At 44.4% G+C, this 20,999-nt stretch overlaps 1 protein-coding gene across 1 annotated transcript in view; it reads right to left on the reverse strand.

The window, feature by feature from the left end:
• LOC102957496 (prolyl endopeptidase) overlaps nt 1–20,490 on the reverse strand; it is a 119,836-nt gene extending 99,346 nt beyond the window's left edge. Inside the window, exons 1-2 of the mRNA XM_042986893.1 lie at nt 20,417–20,490; nt 14,702–14,776 (exon numbers count right to left, since the gene is read on the reverse strand). Of these exons, the coding sequence (XP_042842827.1) occupies nt 14,702–14,776; nt 20,417–20,461 (120 nt within the window). The 5' untranslated portion in view covers nt 20,462–20,490. The remainder of the gene's footprint in view (nt 1–14,701; nt 14,777–20,416) is intronic.
• Nucleotides 20,491–20,999: the final 509 nt, after the last annotated feature.

A 20,999-nucleotide genomic window follows, 5' to 3' on the forward strand; every position in this document is an offset into this window, starting at 1 on the left:
GCAAATCCTTCTCATGCTCAAGACAGCAAATGTTCTATAAAGGGGCTTTGTGAAATTTAGGGTTCTACAGACTGTCAATATGATTTCTGGTATTTTAATCAGGAAACACCTTCTTGGTCACTTACGGATTTAACAGTTTGGCTTCTTGGTCTAGAAATTAGAACAAATTGGGGGAAAGGGAGAAAAGGGGCAAGAAGAGAAGAACAAAACTGGAGGACATCCATGATGATAAAGGAGCAGGATGAGGAGAATTAGAATTCTCTTCGTTCCTCAAGAAGCTTCGGCGTCCACAGTCGATTACAGAGTGTTGTCCAAGTGACTGGAATCTGAAAGCCCATTAATGACACCTGCAGCTGAGCCTCTGAAGACGATCAACAGTTTGGATTTTATAGCAATGAATGGATGTGAACGCACTGAATAGCTGCCCGGGACTAAGAAACTTGGCTTATACCTCCCACTTCCCTTGAAGATTAGAAAGCTCCACAGCAAGGCAATGTTTCAGTTATGCACACGGAGTAAATTCTAGAGATGTGCTGCATGGCACTGCGCCTGTAGTTAACAATACTGTACTGTGCACACAAAACTCTGGTAGGAGCTCATCTTTTTTTTTTTTTTTTTAAGTTGATTTATTTTTGACAGAGAGAGAGAGAGAGAGACAGAGCATGAGTGGAGGAGGGGTAGAAAGAGGGGGAGACACAGATTCTGAAGCAGGCTCTAGGCTCTGAGCTGTCAGCACAGAGCCTGACACAGGGCTCAAAATCACAGACCATGAGACCATGACCTGAGCCGAAGTCAGATGCTCAACCGACTGAGCCACCCAGGCGCCCCTGGTAGGAGCTCATCTTAAAGTCTCACCACCATGAAAGAAAAGGAAAGAAGAGCTACCTGGCAAAGGGTCACTCAGGTTGGGAGCTGGAGATTCCTTTACCCTGTCTTCAGAAAGAATTTCTTCAAGTTGTCCTCACATGCACTGTATTTTAATCCACAAAATACCTCACATCCTTTAATAAGCATAACTCATACATATATGAGTAAAAATGAAGCATACAGTTACTCACTAACTAGCTGTATATATATAAAACACCACAATTAACATAAGATTAAACAGATGAATCAGGGATAAAGGGAAATGCTACAAGAGAATAAAGGAGAAATTATTTCCAGGATGAGGCAGGGGTGAGAGAGAGTGGGGCAGGCAGGTGTCAAGATGACCAAGAGGGAGTCTTAGGTAGGACATTAACTTGCACACAGCTATCAACCTCCACTCTTCCCAAATAAACAACAAAAACTAGGAATGGTGCTATCCATCACCATCATTTGAGGAGTTTCTGCTGCAAATTATACACACAGACATATGCATGCGTGTATATGACCTGGTTAAAGCAACTTTCAGGGCCTTCTGAAGAAAACAGGTTGGTGTCAGAGGAAGGTCTGGCAGAACAACACGGTCCCAGCCACGAGGAGGCTGAGTGCTTCCTGGAGGCCAGAGGGAGATGCATATGTGGGTCCCCTCTCACTGCTGGGAGTATGGCAGAATTCAGATATGACTCTCCAAGTGCAGGGACACCCTTATAAAAAAGAAGGTAAGGGGCAGCAAAGCTCATCCATGAGGCTCCAGGACTCAGGGCCCGGAGATCTGGACAGTCACACAGCAAACTGAAGGCAGGTCATGCCAAACAGAAAATTAAACGCAGCTGCTTCAGGAAACAGGTCTAGAAATTGAGACTATAAAGGAATGGAAATAATATATTTTATAAAACTAATATGAGAAATATATACAAAGAGAGAGAAATGAGTATCCCATATTTTCCAGTACTCACTGAACATTTTTAAATAATTAGCAGTACCTCAGACAACAAAGGAAATCTTAAATTCCAAGAAAAAAAAGGGGATTCAGGTCACAGTAAAAGCACAATGCTACTTTCTTTTCCCGGACCCACAAACCCATTACTTACTTATTCCCCAGGAGGAGAAAGAGTGAATTCAAGTGGTAAGAGCCCCAACTCCATGGGGCTTGTCTTTTAACATTAAAACCCCAGAGTGGGTGCACCTATTCTCTCTGGGACCGTCCGCCCTCAGGCAAGGAAGGCTCACACTGAGCTTCCAGCTGCATGTGATTAACAGTACAGGTGGGGCCTTCCAGAATCCCAGCCAGGTCTCTTTTCCACCTCCTATGCCCATCCCATATGGGCAAATCAGTTTGACCTTACAGTCAAGTCTTGTTCTCAAATGTAGTCACTACTAGCAAGTCCATTCAAAGCTGGAACTTGAACTCCATTTGGCTTGGTCCTTTGGGGCACATGCTACTAACCAGAAACCCGGCAAGGACAGACAGTAGTTCAAATCTAAACCTAATTAAAAACCTGATCATGAAGAAGTTAAATGCATACACATCCTCTCTTAAATAACTATTTTTTTTCAATAAGAGAATCCAAACAGCAACAATAATATTTAGAAAACAAGAAAAATAAGACTATTAAAGAGTTAAAATTCATGAGATGTGGCAAAACATTTGAAGGTGATACCTGTATCTTGGTACCCTTGAGAAGTCCTACTGATAGAGTGGGGGAACAGTGTGTGACTTCTGTTGGCCATTTGAGCACCCCAACCCTCGAACCAGGGACTGATCCAGGGCCAGGAAGAACACCCATACAGGATGAGGCTTGCACTGGGTCCAAGGGCTTGTTCTGTGACTTATGCACACAGTGCTGGTGTCTGGGTGTGCCTTGTCCTGAAGGACAGCAATCACACTGTGACGGTTGAGGTATGTCTGGCACAGGTGAGGTGCTCTGCATTCGAATAAACAAGCTGGGTCTGGAAAGTGACAGTTATGCTTTCAGGAAGTTTGTGTTTTACCCTCTCTCTCCATCAGATTTTACTGTTTTTGAGTACCAGTAGATTGCACCATCTGTCATATGACGTTACTGCTACCTCTGTCTGTATTCTAACTATGCTAACTCCTTTCTACATTCTTTATATAAGAAAACCCTATCGGATCGCCTGGGTGGTTCAGCTGCTTAAGCGTCCGACCTCGGCTCAGGTCATGATCTCACGGTTCGTGGGTTCAAGCCCTGTGTCAGGCTCTGTACTGACAGCTCAGAGCCTAGAGCCTGCTTCAGATTCTGTGTCTCCCTCTCTCTCTGCCCCTCCTTCACTCATGCTCTGTCTCTCTCTGTCTCTCAAAAATAAATAAATGTAAAAAAAACAAAAAAGTGAAAAAAACAAAAAAAACCCCTATCCATTTCTGTAAGCAGTCTTTCCATCCATTCTTCTCTATAGGCAAGTCAATAAAGGAGTCATGAACCCAGGCAAAGCAACCAGAATCCTTTTTCAGTGACAGGGATGCATACTGGCAGACAAAAGTTATCTTATCTTCTGGGATTTGGGACCATGAGGACTGAATAAAACTGAAAGAGACAAGGCCCATCTTTTCCTACCACATGGAAGAGGCTACTGGAAAACAAAACAATCAGAGAAAAGCAGATGACCTGAGAGACAAAGAGAAACAGGTTTCCAGAAATATCATGTGCACTCCTGGATCAGGCTGTGCCTAAAGGCTCTTACACCCTGGTCGCCAATTACAGCTACTTTGCTCCTTTTTTCACGTGAGCTGGAATGACTTGGGTTCAAGTACCACTAATCCGGCATCCAAACAGCTCTTCTAGGAGTCCCGCCATCTGCTGAGCAAGGTGAGGCTGGTAGAACATGAGCAGCCTAGGAAGAGGAGGAAATGACCCAAAGTTTGCCCAAGTCCTGGTGGGCGGAGCTGAAAAAGGTGTATCTACACGAATGGTGTCTTATCAGTACATGAGAAAGTGAAATGAAACTAAACATTCAAATCAAAGTTTTAAAGTAACAAAAGAACATGAGAAGAAATTAATTAGAAAATTAAAAGAGTATAACTTCTAAGTCCTCGAATGGCTTCTTTTAAAAAAAAAATTTAAAAAGGGAAAAAAAACCTCAACCAAAGCTCTGGCTAAGCTAATCAAGGAAAGGGGAGAAATGTTGCAGAAACTCAATATTAGAAATGATGAAGAAATATAGCCACGGACAGGGAGAGTAGAGTTGGGGACGTAAGAGATATTACACTAACCCCATGCTGGTACATTTTAGAATCTCAATGATGTGGGCAATGTTCTAGGAAATACAAAGGATAAAAATCGATCCAAAAAGAAAGAAAGATCTGAACAGGGCAATAACCATGAAAGAAAGTGGAGGAAAAGAGCCTAAGAATTAATTGCAACAAAAGAATTTGTCCCACAAATTATCAAGCGGATAATTTCCATGCTATTTAAAGTGCTCTACAATAAATGCAGTGGCAAACATTTATCAAGCACTTACTTGTGTCCACCATTTTGCTGCATGGTTCAAAATTATCACTTAATTTTCACCACAACCATACAGAGTAGTTTGCTCCAAATTATAAATCAGAAAACTGAAGTTTGGAGTGGTTAAAAAATATGACCAACATCACATCTGATGAAATTGTGGTGTAAAGATTCAAACCTGCCTTTCTACCTCCGACGCTGCTCATTAAATGATCCTACCCACTGCCTTCCCATGAACATGCAGGTTCCAAGATCTCTAAGGGTTCCCATTAGTTGTTGGGGGGAACAGGGTAAAAAGAAAATCCTAGAAGGGAGACAAATTAGGAAGCTACTGAATGTCTAGCACAACAGCAATGCATGCCTGAACCAGAGCAGTGTCAGTAGGAATTTAAAAAAAAAAAGAAAAAAAAAAAGAAGGAAAGAAAGAAAGAAAGAAAGAAAGAAAAAGGAGAAAGGCATGAGATTTTATAGAGGCAGAACTGGAATTCCTAAAAACCACGTGTATGATTAAACAGACAGCTGACAGAAACGGTCAGTGCCGTAAAATACTACGTAGGAGAGTCCCTCAAGTCTTTATTCTAACACTTGCCTTGATATCGCCCAATGAAAACGTCAGAACCACAAACACTGTCCCTCCGATTTATAAAGATGCTATAAACAAGTGAGGCATCGACTAGGACTTTGACTCCTTGAAAGTGGTGTTACTATCAAAGGTGTTAGCACCTTTCTCTAACCATGTCTAAGCATTCTCTAGGGCAGTTTTCCCAGGCTTTCTGGACCTTAAGAATTATCTGGGAGACAGAGATTTCTACTGAAATCAGATGCTCCAGAATTACAGTTTGGAGACCTATATTTTACTAAGTGCCCAACGAAGGTGGTTTTTATGACTAAGTGCTTTGTTCCCTGGAAATGGCAGCATGGGGTGGTGAGTGGATTTTAGACAGCTAAGTTTGGGGGCAGTGGGGAAGAGAGGCCAGGAGAAGTCAGTTATCTCAGTTCTTCAGTTGTTAGCTCTTTACCAATGGTTTTCCCAAACATATCCGAGACCAGCATTTCTCATAGGAACACCATGATGATTAAAAACCAAAGTCAAATAACTGCCCACAGGCAAGATGCCACTATTAAATGTATTCAAGCACGTTAAGCATTTTGTCAGTGGTCTGGGGTCTGCTTTTCTAAAATGAGACTCAGGATGTGTCTGAGCCTCTTTTCAGCACAGAACTCTAGCAGCTCAAAGGTTAAGTGGCTTGCACACCCCCTTTCGCTGGTTCTCCTGTGCTAACACGTAAATTCCATGCCGGCAGGGGCCACATCTGTCTGGCTTTTGACAGTGTCTGTTCCTCCTCCCGGTTTGATCTAATGCTTGCCACAGTGGACACACAGGTAAGCTTGGATAGGAGAGGAAAGACAGGGAACAGGGAAGGGCACGAACACATACGGAGAAGGGAGAGAGGATGAAGCCAGCAGACCTGTGGCATTTCGGGTAGCCGGCATCCATTCTCCCTTTCCAGTGTCCTCCCTTCTTAGCAGACAGTAATTCCAGGTAGCTTCCTGACGGTACAAAAGCCAAAGAGGGTCCCTGGGGCTTCTACCAAATTTCCCATAACCACAGTTCAGCCAAGGAGTGAGCACACATTTGGAGTTTGGCCAATCAAAACTCCCTCTCCTGGGAGAGTCACTAAACAAGGGACAGGCAGTTGAAAAAGTGAAGATCATTTATGCCATTAGCAGTGCTGGGTGAAAATTGGAATTTCTGCACTAGAACTATCTGGTTCCTGTCTGTGCCAAGCCTAGCCCTTCAGTCTACCCCAGGAGCTGGGCTCATCCTTGCCATAAATTCCCTATTTGCTAAAGCTGGCCAGAATCCATTTCTGCTGCTTGCATCAAAACCCTGGTTACACAGGTGCCTGGGTGGCTCAGTCGGTTAAGTGTCCGACCCTTGATTTCGGCTCAGGTCATGATCTCACAGTTCGTGGGTTCGAGCCCCACATAGGGCTCTACACTGACAGTATGGAGCCTGCTTGGGATTCTGTTTTTCTCTTTCTCTCTCTCTCTGCCCCTCCCTAGCTCATGTGCATGCCCTCTCTCAAAATAAACAAACCCTGGTTATAGAAGGCATGAGAGAAGAGAAAAAAAAGCCAGCAGCACTTAGAAAAGAAGATGGTCCAGTACCAGCAACTTCCTCATACTTTTGATGATTATCCCATCCATACATCAAAAGGAAGTTGTTTCCCTAATTACATATTTCCACTGTGGATTTATAAGAAGTGTATTTACAAACTACAATAAGGAAAAACATTTCCAAAGGAGGTGATGAGTGAGATATTTAGGAACCTGAGATAATATGTGGTAACATATTTACCTAAAGCGCCTCCTGTTTCCAATCAAGGAGGACCGCACAGTAGTAATTCCCAATCCAGGTCCTACATGGAACAGTAATGAATGGGTGGACGAGTGTTTCACAGGCCAGCTTTGCCAAGGGCGTTCACAAGGCCCCAGTTAAAAGAGGTACTACCAGATAGTTTGAAGGTAATCTCTGCCCTAGTTTAATCATCATGCTTTAGAACACGGGAACCTCACTTAGAAGTCACAGTCCCATGGAAAAATACCAACGCACAGAGCGTGAGCCTCTTTATCTTAAACACCTAGGATTCGAAAGGAAAATCCTTCTTAGTTTTCTGGATGAAAATAGAAGAGTCTTTGAAGTTGGACATTCTGACTACGCGGCTGGAGCACCAGCGTCTGAAGGTCTATATCCCGCTACGGTTACGCAGCAGTGCCCCAAGCTACACCATCTTTGTGCAGACCTCTGCCGGGTACGGAAAATGAATTCTTCCGTGCATTTTCTGAGGTGAAGGTCAGTAAAACCTTGGAAGTGATTTCAATAATACTCATTTTATAGGCGAATAAAATGAATCCAGGCTAGGTAGCCTGCCATGGTCATAGAACAAGAAAATGGAAGGACAAGAGCTCTGATTTGTGTGTTCTGTCTTCCAGTCCCATTTGGCAAATATTCTCTGCCTCCACACTGCTTCCCAACAGAAGTAATATGAGGAGTGCCTGCAAGCGCACAGGATGAAGAACTATCCACGAAAAGGATATTCAGTGTGTCCTAAAGTCTTCAAAGAACATCATAAACCCAAGCCAATTAATTTCCAGTGAACTTCATCTGCTGTCTTTTGGCTCAGAGACTAGCCCTTCAAGCACTGGAAGTCCTGGGAGCAACCTTCAACTCTGCTGGCTCTGCAGCCTGACAGCGCGGTGGCCTGCTGTAGAAATGCAACTGGACAAATGAACTCTGCTCACCCAGCTCCAAGCTACTTCTTCTACAGGTTGGCTCTGGTTCCGTGCTAGGGAAAGCCCAGTGTCCAGGGAGATCTGGGCCAGACTGGTACCGGAACAGAGCAGAAACTCCTCACACTACATATGTTTAGGGTTAACCTTTAACAATGAAAACAAAAGCTAGCAAACAAACAAGAAAACAGACCTCACAATAGGCAGGAAGGATGCCTGAAAGCAGGTGCTGACCTCCGTAAACTTTGTTCTCCACTGACCTCTGTGACATGAAAATACCTACACTGAAACCCTAGGCTGCTTCAATATCCTAGAGATGATCAGAAGTCATTTAAGATTTAAATCTTCCCTGCCAGAGAAGGAAACAGTGTAAGTACAGGGGACAGGAAAGGTAACGTGTCCAGGTTTCTTACTCTGAAAGACTGAAGGACCCCTGCTCTCCTCCCTACGTTTCTCAGCCTCTTATCAGCAGGTGTAATGAGCTATCTCCAACTATTCAGCCCAATGGGAGAATGGGAAGGGAGAGCAAATAATGTCCTAGAGAAGACCTATGTTGTGTATTCCTTTGATCTTCTCTGACACAGATGGCAATTTTATTTTATCAGAAGGAATAAACATAAACTAAAACAACTGTTTTGTTTTGTTGTTGCTGGTTCTCACTAACGTTCTTCTCTCGTGAGATCCACCAAGGAAACAGAGCTGTTTGCTGTGGCTCTCATTTTGCCTAGGGCCACTCTCAGGGAGAAAACAAAACTAGTCCTTAGGTATATGCAGATCATATTCTACACTTAGCTACTGCTGTACCAAAGTCCCAGGACAGAGTTTCTGTGAAAGGCAGATTTGACAATTAGTTACAATTAAGAGGGCTATCCCTTGAAAGGTATAAATCCCTCCATTCTCTGTATCTCCCCTTCAGTAACTCAGTAACAACTTCTGGCATATGCAACTAAGAAGTTGGAGCCACAAAACGTGGAGTAAGACGGAGAGCCTCCTGAAGAGCCTACAAGGACACTGCTTCCGTCTAGACCTGGGGGCTGCAAAACCAAGCCCAATGATGTAGAGAGAGGAATTTATCACACTATCAGGAAGGGGAGCAAACAGGGTGGAATGACTGCACCGCAGTGAGCGGAGAGGCCAAGACAAATACTCGTTTAGTAGTGTCACAGTGACCTCAAAGTGAGACTGCCATCTCAGCTGTGAGAGCAATGGAAGCAGAGTCTGGGGACCTGGGAGTCAACGCAGAGCCAAATGGCAGAGCAGTCTGCTGGACAGGACAGATGCAAGTCTCCACCACTCCCCCGAGGGTTGGGAAGTTTCTGGATTTGAGGAGGTTGGTCTATGTTGATGGGCAATATTACCGGGTATGGTGACAAAGGAAGAGGGTCAGCTATGTCACGGGGCGTGTGGAGTGACTCCTGGACAGAGGAAGAGAGGGAGATGGCACATGATAAAATCTGAAATAACAACTGACCAGGGCACCCCTGAAGGGCCAGGACACCAACGAAGAGGAAGAAAGAGGTTGAGAAAAGCTACACAGAGGGTGGGGCTTGGGGTTTGTTTCTTGTTTCTAGGAGGGAAATCTAGAAAGTTAAAGATGAGGATGTCAATCACATGCACGTTAACGTCAGTGGATGGAAGACAGGGGAGCAGAGCCTCGTTATTAGATTGAAGGCTCAAGTTGACCTCAGCGTCAAAAACGGGCCTGCAGGAAGACTGCTCCAAAGTGCCTCCTACGATCTGCAAAGGACACGGTGGAAATGCCTGTTGAAAGGAGAGTAGGAGCTAACTGCCTGTTGGGCCTGCCTATTTAGTCTCCAAATCATTTTTAATGACTGCAAACCTCCCTCTCTAGCTCTTCATGCTGAAAACTTCCAAGGTCACCGGGTGTTCCACTTACACCAGTGAGATTTCACTATGGTTCAGATGCTTCAAGAGTCATACTTAGCTCTCTAAAGTGCTTTTAACCCAGAACTTTCCCTTTATCTGATTTTTGTTGTTTAGTTTCTATCCCTATATAGATTCTCCTACAATCATTTTACAAAGGTCGTTTTTAATGTTGTAACCATTTGGAGCACTGTAATTTTTATCCTCACACTTAATATTCTACCACAAGCACTTTTTCATGTTAGCATGCAATCTTTATAGCCCAACATTTTAACAGATGCACCTATTACTTCATTGAACAGATTCAACATATTCTACTTAAACACTACATTATTGTTGGAAAATTTTCACTGTTAGAAATAATGCCCTGGGGCGCCCGGATGGCTCAGTAGTTGGTTAAGCATGCGACTCTTGGTTTCGGCTGAGCTCATGATCTCACATTTCATGGGTTTGAGCCCCACATCAAGTTCTGTGCTGACAATGCAGAGCCTACTTGGGATTCTCTCTCTCTCTGTCCCCCTTTCTCTCTGCCCTTCCCCTGCTTGTTCCCCCCCTCAAAAATAAATATACTTAAAATTTTTTAATTAAAAAAAAAGATATAACACTCCAAACTGAGCCTTTGAGAAATCTCTGTATTTTCAAAGTGGCATTATTACTTTCCCAGTAGGCACGAAATCTCTTTCTCATTCCCAAGTGTTTGCTTTTTGTTGCTCTCAGATGGGTTAATTTCTCATTACTGATGGTACATATAAGAGCTGACAGTTTTGTATTTCTTTTGCACATACTATTTTATACATAATCACTTTATGGAATCATTAATTCTGGTAAGTTTTCATTTGTTTCCCTTAGGCTTCCTAGATACATGATCATATAATCTACAATTCATGATTTTTACTTTCTTCTCTCCAAATTTTGGTTCATGTTTTATTGTACTGATCAAAGCTTTGTGAACATATAAGAATTGTAGTAATAGAGACATTTAGCCTAGTATTTAAGGTACTGTTTTGAATGAGATGTCACCTTGATAAAGCACTGTAATTCCAACTGTACTTTTAGATTTTAATTTTTTAAAGTTTACTTATTTATTTTGAGAGAGTGAGTGAGCAAGAACAGGGGAGGCACAAAGAGACAGGAGAGGGAGAGAATCCCAAGCAGACTCCGCGTGTTGTCAGTGCGGAGCCTAATGTGGGGCTCAAACCCACAAACCATGAGATCATAACCTGAGCTGAAACCAAGAGCCGGACGCTTAACCAACTAAGCCACTCAGGCACCCCTTTAATTTCTTTTTAATATTAATTAGGATAATTATATAGCTTTATTTAATCTATTTCTATATTAAACTCTTCTTTAATTCCTGTGATAAATTCAACTTTCTTTTAAATCTACTAACATTCATTTATATTCTTTATACTCACAAGAAAGGTTGGTCTTTACATCTTCATTGTCCCACACAGGAACCACTAGCCACATGTGGCTATTGAGCCCCTGAAGTGTGGCTGCTGTGAACTGATACATGCTAGGGGTGTAAAATAGTCACTATATTTCAAAAACTTAGTTGCAAAAAAGAGGAACATATTTTAATAGTATTTTATATTGATTACCTGTTGAGATATTAATATTTTGAAAATACTAATTAAATATAGTACTATAAAATAATTCCATTTGTTTCTTTGTACTTCTTAAAATGTGGGTACTTGAAAAGTTTGAGTTATACATGTAGCTGGTATGTATCTACTGGGTAGGACTGGTCTGTACAAAGTATCTCAAGTTTCCATATCAAGGTTGGATTTGCTTCAGAGAGTCAAGTGAGTTGTTGTATAGGATCTTTTACAATCTGGAGCATTTCCTATAAAATAGGATTATATGGGCCTTGACAGCTTTAAGGGATTCATCTAGATTCAACAACCTCCTACTTTTAAGTTACAAGTCTGCTCTGATATTCTTTTATAAGGGATAAAGCCTTAAATGCCAGTCACTGTCAGGAATGGATAACCCATATTACACACTAGATTAAATCAAAGACCTCCTGATAGCATTTCAGAATTTAGTATAAAAGAGCTACAAATGTTCTTCACTTCCTGACTGGTTTTTCTTTGTTTTGGAGGCTATGTGAAGATATTCCTCTTTACATCAAGGTGTGACTAATACACCTTTGTGTACATGTGTCTAACCATGAGCAGGAAATATATGCGCTGCTCTTCTCCTTAGAAAAACACATTAGAAAAAAATAACTCCTCAGAAACCAGATGATATTACTAGCCTTGGTCATTAACGAACCTGTCTGGAAACGAGGGAGATGGGTGTGTGGGAAGACTGCAGGGAGGAGGCAAAGGTTCAAAGCCACTCTGACACCCGAGGGCAGCTGTCCGCACAGGCCAGTGTGGGCACAGCGACCACAGCCCATGGTCCCCGCGGGAGGATGGCCAAGTCCCACGGCAAGCAGTGACATGAATATATTCCCCCCAAAGCTATTACACCCAGAGTCTTTTCCCTTTTATTAGTTTTTAACATAAAGTTGATAACCACCTAGCTACCTCCACACTTATTAGCTGAATGACCTTGGGCGTGTTAATTAATTACTCAGTAACTCCATTTCTTCATCTGTAAAATGGGGAAAATAAAAAGCTCTGCTTTAGGCTTTGAGAATTAAATGATAGGGGATGCAAAGCTACTGATGAAGTGCCTGGCACACAGTAAGCACCCAATAAATGTATACCATAAAAATAATAGCGTATACTCATTAGCTTCTAGCAAATGTGAACTGTAAGATCACTAGCGAAGTTTTTCATCTACTAATAAGTGGCTTGTCAACCACAGGACCAGCCAGTATCAATTAAGGAACAGCAAAGCATGTGTTCATTAACACGTAAGCAAAAACTGGGTCACTCTGACACTGCTGAATCCCTCAATCACCATCAAAGCCTGAAGAAATTCAGGTTGTAGCCAATACCTCAAAGTAATCATCACAGAGACAGTCTTTGGGGCAGTTTTCCAAGAGATGCACGCAGGAAGTTCACTCCTTTCCTGGTGCTTCCCATCCATTACAGGTTAGGTAGCTGCCTGTGACTCTCCATTCCCAGGCTCCATCCCTGTCTTGGCTCAGGCCAATGCCAAGTGATCAAGGTCATTCCTGGCAGGGTCGAGGTGAGGAGGCAGCCCCACATCTGCTCCCTGAGCCTCCTAGCCTTCCCTGCAGAGTTAGAGCCCCACCCACTCTCAAAGATCCCCATCTATTTCTCATCATGGATTCTCTATCCATCCACCTTTGTAACTAATGTTTCATGAAAGAGAACTGAAAACCCGAATACCAGTAATTCTCACCCATGAGACCTTTGTCTTTCTTGAGGAGTCGGGAAAGGGAGATAAGAAGGACTATAGGTATAAGCAAAAACCATTAGAAAAATCTCAAAATGGTGGTGTGCTTACTTCAAGGACAAAGGTAGGGAAGAGGTTATAAGGGTTTCTACAGTGAGCCAAAAAGGACACACCTGCTGGAAGGAAGAGGAAAGGGTGGAAGAAAGGAAAGCAGGCAAGCTGGTGCATGGGAACGAAGGAAGAAGAAAGAGACGACATGAAATTTACTCCAGGACCACCTCTTCTGCCTCTACTTTTTCCTCTTGCACAGACTACCATGCCTGGCTAAGCCCTTTGCCCCATTCCTTTCCTCGTCAAGCTCTTTCCCAAGGATTTAAAAGTGGTGGAATCTGGTACCCCACAGACCGACCAGGCAGGAATGGAAGGTGGGAATGGGCAAGGGGAGAATCCCAAGCCCACTAGCCAGACCCACATCGGGAGGGAATGCTTTCCTGGCAAATCTGAACTGCCTTGGAAACCTGAGTTGACTTCTCCAGAGAACACCGGTATTTATGGTGGCAGGGGACCACAAGACATAGGAGGAGCTAAGACATAGGCTTATTGGTGGCAGGTCTGGAAAACCACCCAGAGTGCATTTAGCGTTGCCTTTTTAAAAAATGGAAATGTACTCTGGGATTCTAAAGAAGTTCAAATAAATTTCCGGAATAGTGAGCATATTAGAAATAGCATACATATTCCCATGCACTAAGTGATATGTAAATATAGTTATAAAGTAAGAGTCAAGGAACTTGACATGGATTGGAGAAACATGATCCCTTCACCCAAGCAAACTTGATTAACAAACTTACAGTATATGTAAGGATGAATCCTACATGACAAGATCTGGGCACTCCAAGGACAGAACATCTGTGGGACATAGCACTCAGGGGTACTTTCATTAATGGAATGAGACTTCAGCTCAAAATACTATGTGTTTCTCCAAAAGAACAGTAAAGATTTACATTGTTAGGCAGAGCAGAAAATTCTCCCTTCACCCCATTACTTCTATAAAATATAAGAATGTTCTTACATTTACAATTTGGTTCATTTTGTTTTTGTTGCATTAAAATCAGTAAGTGATCCAAGACCAGCACTCAGTTTTCAAGACCTGGTATTTGTTCAACATACAGTTGACACTTGAACAACATAGGTTTGAACTGTGTGGGTCCACTTGCACGTGGACTGTTTACAGTATAGGACTACAAATGTATTTTCTCTTCCTGACGATTTTAATACCCTTTTCTTTTCTCTATCTTAATTTACTGAAACAATACAACACATACTACTTTTAAAAAATGTGTGTGGACTGTTTCTGTTATTGGTAATGCTTCCAGTCACTATTAGTAGTTAAGTTTTTGGAGAGTCAAAAGTTGTAGTTGGATTTTCAGCGGGGGGCGGGGGAGGGGGTGGGGGGCTTTGACCCCACCCCCACCCCTCCTCCCACACTGTTTAAGGCCCAACTTTATAAGATTTTTTTTCCTTTGGAAAAAATATTTTAGGCAATGTTTCATTCACATAATTTTTCTCTAAGTTTTCATTTTTACTTGGTAAAATCAGTTTTTTTCTTTCTCATATTTTCCTTTCAAATTCTTGCTTTCATCAGTGTTACCATAAACCACAAACATTATTGCAAACATTTTCTTTTCTCTGGGACAAAAAATGCTTTCATCTTTTTTCCCATGGATCATTTGACAAAAAGCGGTAGCACCAACAGGTATATTCACCATCCCACGGCAGAAAACACAGGAAGATGCCAGAAAGGAAAAGCCATAGCTACTGAAGTCTAGGGTTTGGGGCAAGGTACTAAGACCACCTTATCTTTAATTATAAGCCCCAATTACCTTTGTCTGCTCGCTGTCTGGATCTTCAAGCCAAGCATAAGGGTCGTAAATTTTATGTCCATGATAATCCTGTACCTGCAAAAGACAAAATGTGGTTTTGGACAATTAGAGTCTAACCCCCAATTACATTAGTATTTTCCGAATGTAACAGAGGAAAAATAGGATAAGGACAGGCAAAATACTCCAATTGGCTCACTGGCAATGTGTCTGCCCAAATTACCACATGAACCAAAGCTGGCAGGTTCTCAAAGGTGTCAAGCCACCCATCATGAAAAGAATGTTTTAGCTGGAGAAGGAAGAAAGATGAAAGGTCAGAATAGGGAACTGCTCTGTCTGTACAACACAAAACAAAGGCCTGCCGCTGTGCTAAAGAAACTTGAAAATGTGTGGTCAGTGGCAAAGCACAGAATCGCACAATGCACCAGGGATGCAAGAAGGGCATGTTTGTGAAGGAACCACCACGCACGTGCTGATTTGCTTCTTTTCTGTTCTTGCTGAGCTTACTAATGATGAGAAAATCTCCCTGCTATATATAACATGATTGTTTTTTGTCTTTAAGTCTAAACTGCCAAAAAGCAGGTTACCAACGTGCGGTAGAATGATTCCAGTTGATAGCAGCTTTAAAAAAGCTGACGTAAGTGCAATGAAAGAACATTTCTAAAACTACAGCCTTTCTTCCCTTTTGTGTATTGTTACAAAATGCTTACAAAAAGAGGCACAGAGGCATCACCCATTCAGACTACCCTGGTATTTGAAGAAAGACAACTGCTTAGTGCAGCAGGGCCCGGCAGAGGGGAAGGCTTCAAGGAGCTCCCGCGGGCGGCTGAGCATCAGAGACACCTTCGAGCTCCTGAAAAGCCCAAATTCCTGGGCCTGGCCTTGGAAACTGACCCACACACTACAAGAGCAGTCGGGAGTCACCGCTCCCCAGGTGATTATGCCTAAAGAAAATTTCCAAAGGTAAAAATCATCACAAAATCTCTCCATTTCATACTATCCTGATTAATCTCACTGAAAGCATAGGGACATCTTTCCAGTAAATCTCTTCTGAGCAACTCCAACATTCCTGTTACAGTTTCTCATAGGATTTTGGGAACAAGAATACCAGGATCTCAGATGAATTTTTAATCTGTCTCCTTGCTTTGACGATTACATCGAAAGGTAAGGGCTATTCCCTAATAGAGGCAAATAATCTCCCAGAAAAGGAAAATCTGTTGTTTCCCCAGCTGGTACAAAGTTCCAGTGTGGCTGCTGGCCAGTTTAAGAAGGACCTCTTGGTGCCTAAAACCCCAGGCTTTCTGCAAAGGGCCTTCATCTCTCCTTATCTGGTACCAGATGAGAGAACACCTGGAGAAATGCACACCTGGAAGAATGGTCAGTTAAGGCGAAACACTCAGAAACTGTTCTCATTAAACAACTGACAAATACAGGTGACATAAAACCAGACTAGAATCTCTCCTGACAAATCCTCATAAAATCACCAATTTTGAACCCTTAAGAAAACGCTCTCTAAATATTAGCTGATTGTGGGACGCCTGGGTGGCTCAGTCGGTTAAGCGTCTGACTTCGGCTCAGGTCATGATCTTGCTTGGTTTGTGGGTTCGAGCCCTGCATCAGGCTCTGTGCTGACAGCTCAGAGCCTGGAGCCTGCTTTGGATTCTGTGTCTCCCGCTCTCTCTGCCCCTCCCCTGCTCACAGTCTCTCTCTTGCTCTCTGAAAAATAAATAAATGTTAAAAAAAAAAAAAAAAGTTAGGGGCGCCTGGGTGGCTCAGTCAGTTGAGCATCTGATTTCGGCTCAGGTCATGATCTTGCTTGGTCTGTGGGTTTGAGCCCCGGGTTGGGCTCTGAGCTGACAGCTCAGAGCCTGGAGCCCCCTTCAGATTCTGTGTCTCCTCCTCTCTCTGCCCCTCCCATGCTCATGCTCTGCCTCTCTCTGTCTCTCAATAATAAACAAACGTTAAAAAAATTTTTAAAAAATGTTAGCTGACTGTTACCACTCAATGAAAATTTTGTATCTTTTCTTATCTGCAAGTCTTTCACATTTTACACACATTGAAGTGGTTTTAAATATGCTTAAAACAACCTTCTTTTCCTCTGACAATAAGAAATCAGAAAAATTTAGAGTTGTAAAGGATCTTCCAATCCAACATTTTTAGGAGCAACAGCAAGCTCAAGATGGCAACATGCCCAGGGCCATACCGAGTTCAGAACCAGAGTCGGGACTAAAAGCACACTGCCAACAGCTTTTCCCCAAATATTCCTCAGAGGTGACACACCAGACACTTTAAAAATGTTCCTCGATCATGATGTTCCTAAAACTCAGACGTATCCATTAACTTGTCATAAGAAAGCAGAAAAGATTCACAGGAAATCATGTTAGTTTTGCCTAATACTAGATCCAAAGCAACGAACATTCGCTCACTATCCACACTATGGTGCCCAGTGTTGTAAAGCAACCTTGTGAGAGGGTGGATGATATTCCTATTTTTCAGATTATGGAATGCAATTCAGAGAGGTTAGCAGGAGAGAGTGAAGGCTGCAGATTTAAGGCTCACTTGGAGATCACTGTGAACTAAACACTGTACCATAGACTTCAGCCATGGTACCTCACTGTGAAGCTATTACCAACTCATTTTCCAGGTGAGGAAACTAAAGCTGGAGAGAGCTAAAGCAACTGTCAAAAGTCAGGTGGCTAATAAACAGTAGAACCCGTGACCCTCTTTGAGCTAACCCCAAAGCCTGTGGGGCTTGCTACTGAACTACAACGGGTGTAAACTGGCAGGCCCACACCTGGACCCTAACTCAGAACCCAGTGGTGCCTCCCGAACGGTGTGTACGGTCAGGAAACCGCTCCATCTTCCCAGAACCAGCATTACCATCTGAAGCCAGTTAAGGGCAGGTGTTCAGCAGGCATTTTTAAACAGGACAGGAAACTGATTCTCTCCAGGGCAATCCCACAGGCAATCCCAGGAGCCTCGTGCCACCACCCTACTCCCCTGCCCCCCCTACTTTTTCTTCTACAAGACCGTACCCTACAGATGGGGTGGTCTCGTAGCCATATCCCCTGAACTCAAGTTGGGCAGTACGTGGTTCTCCTTATGATTTAAGTTTGCCAGCCATTCCTCATCTCCCCAAAAGACTTTAAAAATACAGCCCTGATAAGGCACTGTTAGCATTCAATATTTTACTTGTACCATTCAAATAGCTCACCTGCTGACTTCAGGATAAACCGCAGAGTCCTACACAAAGTAGACAGAGCCCATCAAACCTGGCCCCATTTTTTTTTTTCTTTCCACCCCCCGACCCAAGCTTATCCACCCATGGATGGTCACAACAGCCCTACTGCCATCCTGCAAACAGTGCAAGTCCACAAATGTCCAGCCCTACATGACAATGATTTATTTTGGTCACACAGCCAGGAATGTCCTTTCTACCTTATCCAACTGGCCAACTTCCAGGCTCAATTCGCATATGATCTCTTCCCCCTGATGGAAATTAATCCCATTCTCCTCTGTGTTCTCCACTCACCCTACACACTCTTCTAACCCCTACAGCAGGCCTGAATTTCCTGACAGCACATGCTGCCAGTACAGACAATGGCATTGCATTGGAAGCATCATGGTTTCCAAGTTTCTGCTCATTAGGGCGGAAATTCACCAAAAACGGTTGTATGCTCCAACCCCACAGGTCAACAGAAGACTGCCTGGTATTCGGCTGAAAATGTTCAAGTGACAGAGAGAGAGCTACAGCAATCTCTAACACCTGCTGGAGAGAGACAAACCCAACCTAGAAAAGAAGGCGACAATTTCAGCCGATGCCTAAATCTAGCCTAAGGTTTTAGTAATCAGGACCCTGTCACAGTAAAAAGATATTTACTCCATGTAGGCTATCGGGGCTGGGATACGTACACCGTGGGATCCACAGAGTAGGGTCCAAGCCAGACCTGAGCTATATTCCCTTGGCCATGAGGCTTAGGGCTTTCGTGAGTTCTTCGATGAGAAGAAACTGTAGAATATCAAAATCTGTGGAACCTTTTGAGTTAATTGTTCATAATCTTTTGGACGTCTTCATAAAATCCTCACTTAACCCTTTCAAGAATGGCAGGATTTTGATAACCCAAATAGGGAAAAACTAAGCAAGACGCAATCCCAACTAAAAACACAACTAAAATGACACTTATCAAGTCACACAACCGATAGTTCTTTCTACTTTGAATCTATCCTGAAAACTCAAAGATCCTTAAGAACCGAACTGACATAGTCACAGGTCTTCTGATTACTGAAGTCTGGCACACTGCAGGGCCAGACTGTCATGGGAATAAATGAATGATGATAGTCTTACTGCAAAAGTCAGTCCTAAGCCCTGTGGTTGGCCAAGCCAGTACTAACATTTCATATATGAGAAAGAAGGCCCATAACAGGTAAGCGATCTGCCCAAAGGCATCCAGCTAGTGAGTGACAAAACCAGCACTAGCACTCAGGTCTTCTTACTTGGTCTTACTTACTGCCCTCTTTTCCATTCCAGCAGTATCACTTTACTCCCATACACAAAGGAAACAACCCTTTGAAACACAGGAATACAGCTTCTTGGGCTGTTAAAGTAAATTTAATAAGCAAGCAGTTGAATAGACTGAGAAAACATGGTTACCAGATGGCCACTGGTCAAAGAAACCATGAATGCATCAGTGCCACTTGGAAGTCTTAATTTAAAACAATATGTCCTTTAAAGCCTCAGTACCTTTTAACCCAAAGTGAAATGTGCTTTGAAGTACAGACGTTCTGGCATAAATCAGGTCAGAGGAATCAGAAAAACAACACAACCACCACCACAGATCTATATATACAATATTTTTTTATTCTGATTCTATTTTAAGTAATCTGAGATATTTGGCTATTCCTCAGAGAATCAAGCCCACATTTGGATTCATTCCAGTTCTTAAGATGCCAAATTGATTTTTACACAAAAAGAGTGTTTGCCCAGATTTCCACCCACTAGATCTCAACAGTTACCCTGAGCTAATCCACAGCTTATGTAAATGATGGCTAACCCTTCCACTAAGCCAAACAAACTCATTCTGAAAAAGGCCATCCATCCCCTCTCCCTTCTAAAGCCCTCCTCTCACCCGCATCAACTCCTTCTCTTGTTTAGGAAAACTTGGATCAGCACTGCAACACTACGGGGTCACCGCTCCACCCTCCCCATTCCACGGTCTTGTGTCTGCAACCCCCGCACCACCCGCCCGGTACCCGGCCCGGGGCACATTTTAATACCGAATGAATGAACTTCAAGGATTTTAAATTTGGAAGTTTAAAAAGTTTGCCTTTGTTTTTGAATTTTACATCATCTACATACATACACACTTTCTCCTACCACCATATTTAAGCAAGAGCCTCCTCCAGTCAAAAAACAGTGGCACGTTCTGTCTTCCCAATCCCGTCAAACGCCCATTCCTACCTGGGTGTCTGCCCTTGACCCCATTGATTTTTAGGAGGCGGCCAAGCGGCTACTGGCCTCGGGCTCTGCCGCCTCTAGGCGGCCAGTGACGGCCACCATGGCCCCCGCGGCTCGGGAGGAGCCCGGCGCCCCCGGCCCGTATCTCGCAAACAAAGGCCGAGGGGGAGGGGAAGGACGCAGGGGGCGAGGGGCTGCGGGGAGAGGGGCCGCGGGCGGCGGCACACGCGGCGCCCGCGGCGGGCGAGGGCTGCGGTACTCACGGCGGTCTCGTCGCGATACACGTCGGGGTACTGGAAGGACAGCATGGCCAGGGGCGGGCGTGGGGCGGCGTGGGGGCGCGGACTGCGGGCGCGAGCCGGCCGGGCTGGCCGCGGGGCGAGGCTGGGGCGCGGGCAGGGGCCGAGCGGGCGGCGGCGACTGCGGCGGGCGGCTCTCGGCCAGGACTCTCACGACCCGACCGGCGGCAAGCGGCGAGGACGTGCTGGAAGCAGGAAGCAACTGTCGGCGAGGCCGGGAGCCCCTCCCCGGCGGGCGGGCCCAGCGGCGGCTGCGGCGGCAAGAGGGAGCGGGCGGCGCCGTGCGTGCGCCGGGCCGGGCGCACAGCTCCCTCTGCAGGAGCGCCGGCCGCGCCCGCGCCGCCCGGGCACACGGGCCACCCCGCCGAGGCCGCGTCGCAGCCACGCCGGCCCGCCCGCCCCGGGCTACCCGGCCCGGCAGCCGCCGGAGACGGACCCGCGCGGGCCGGGGACACCCGCGCGGGGTACACGTCCGGTCTCGCCGGCCGGGGCCACCACGCCTCCGCCCTCCTCTTCCCGAAGTCCCTCGCTGTCAGTTTAGCCATTG

This window comes from Panthera tigris, chromosome B2 (assembly GCF_018350195.1).
Source record: "Panthera tigris isolate Pti1 chromosome B2, P.tigris_Pti1_mat1.1, whole genome shotgun sequence".
NCBI lineage: Eukaryota > Metazoa > Chordata > Mammalia > Carnivora > Felidae > Panthera > Panthera tigris.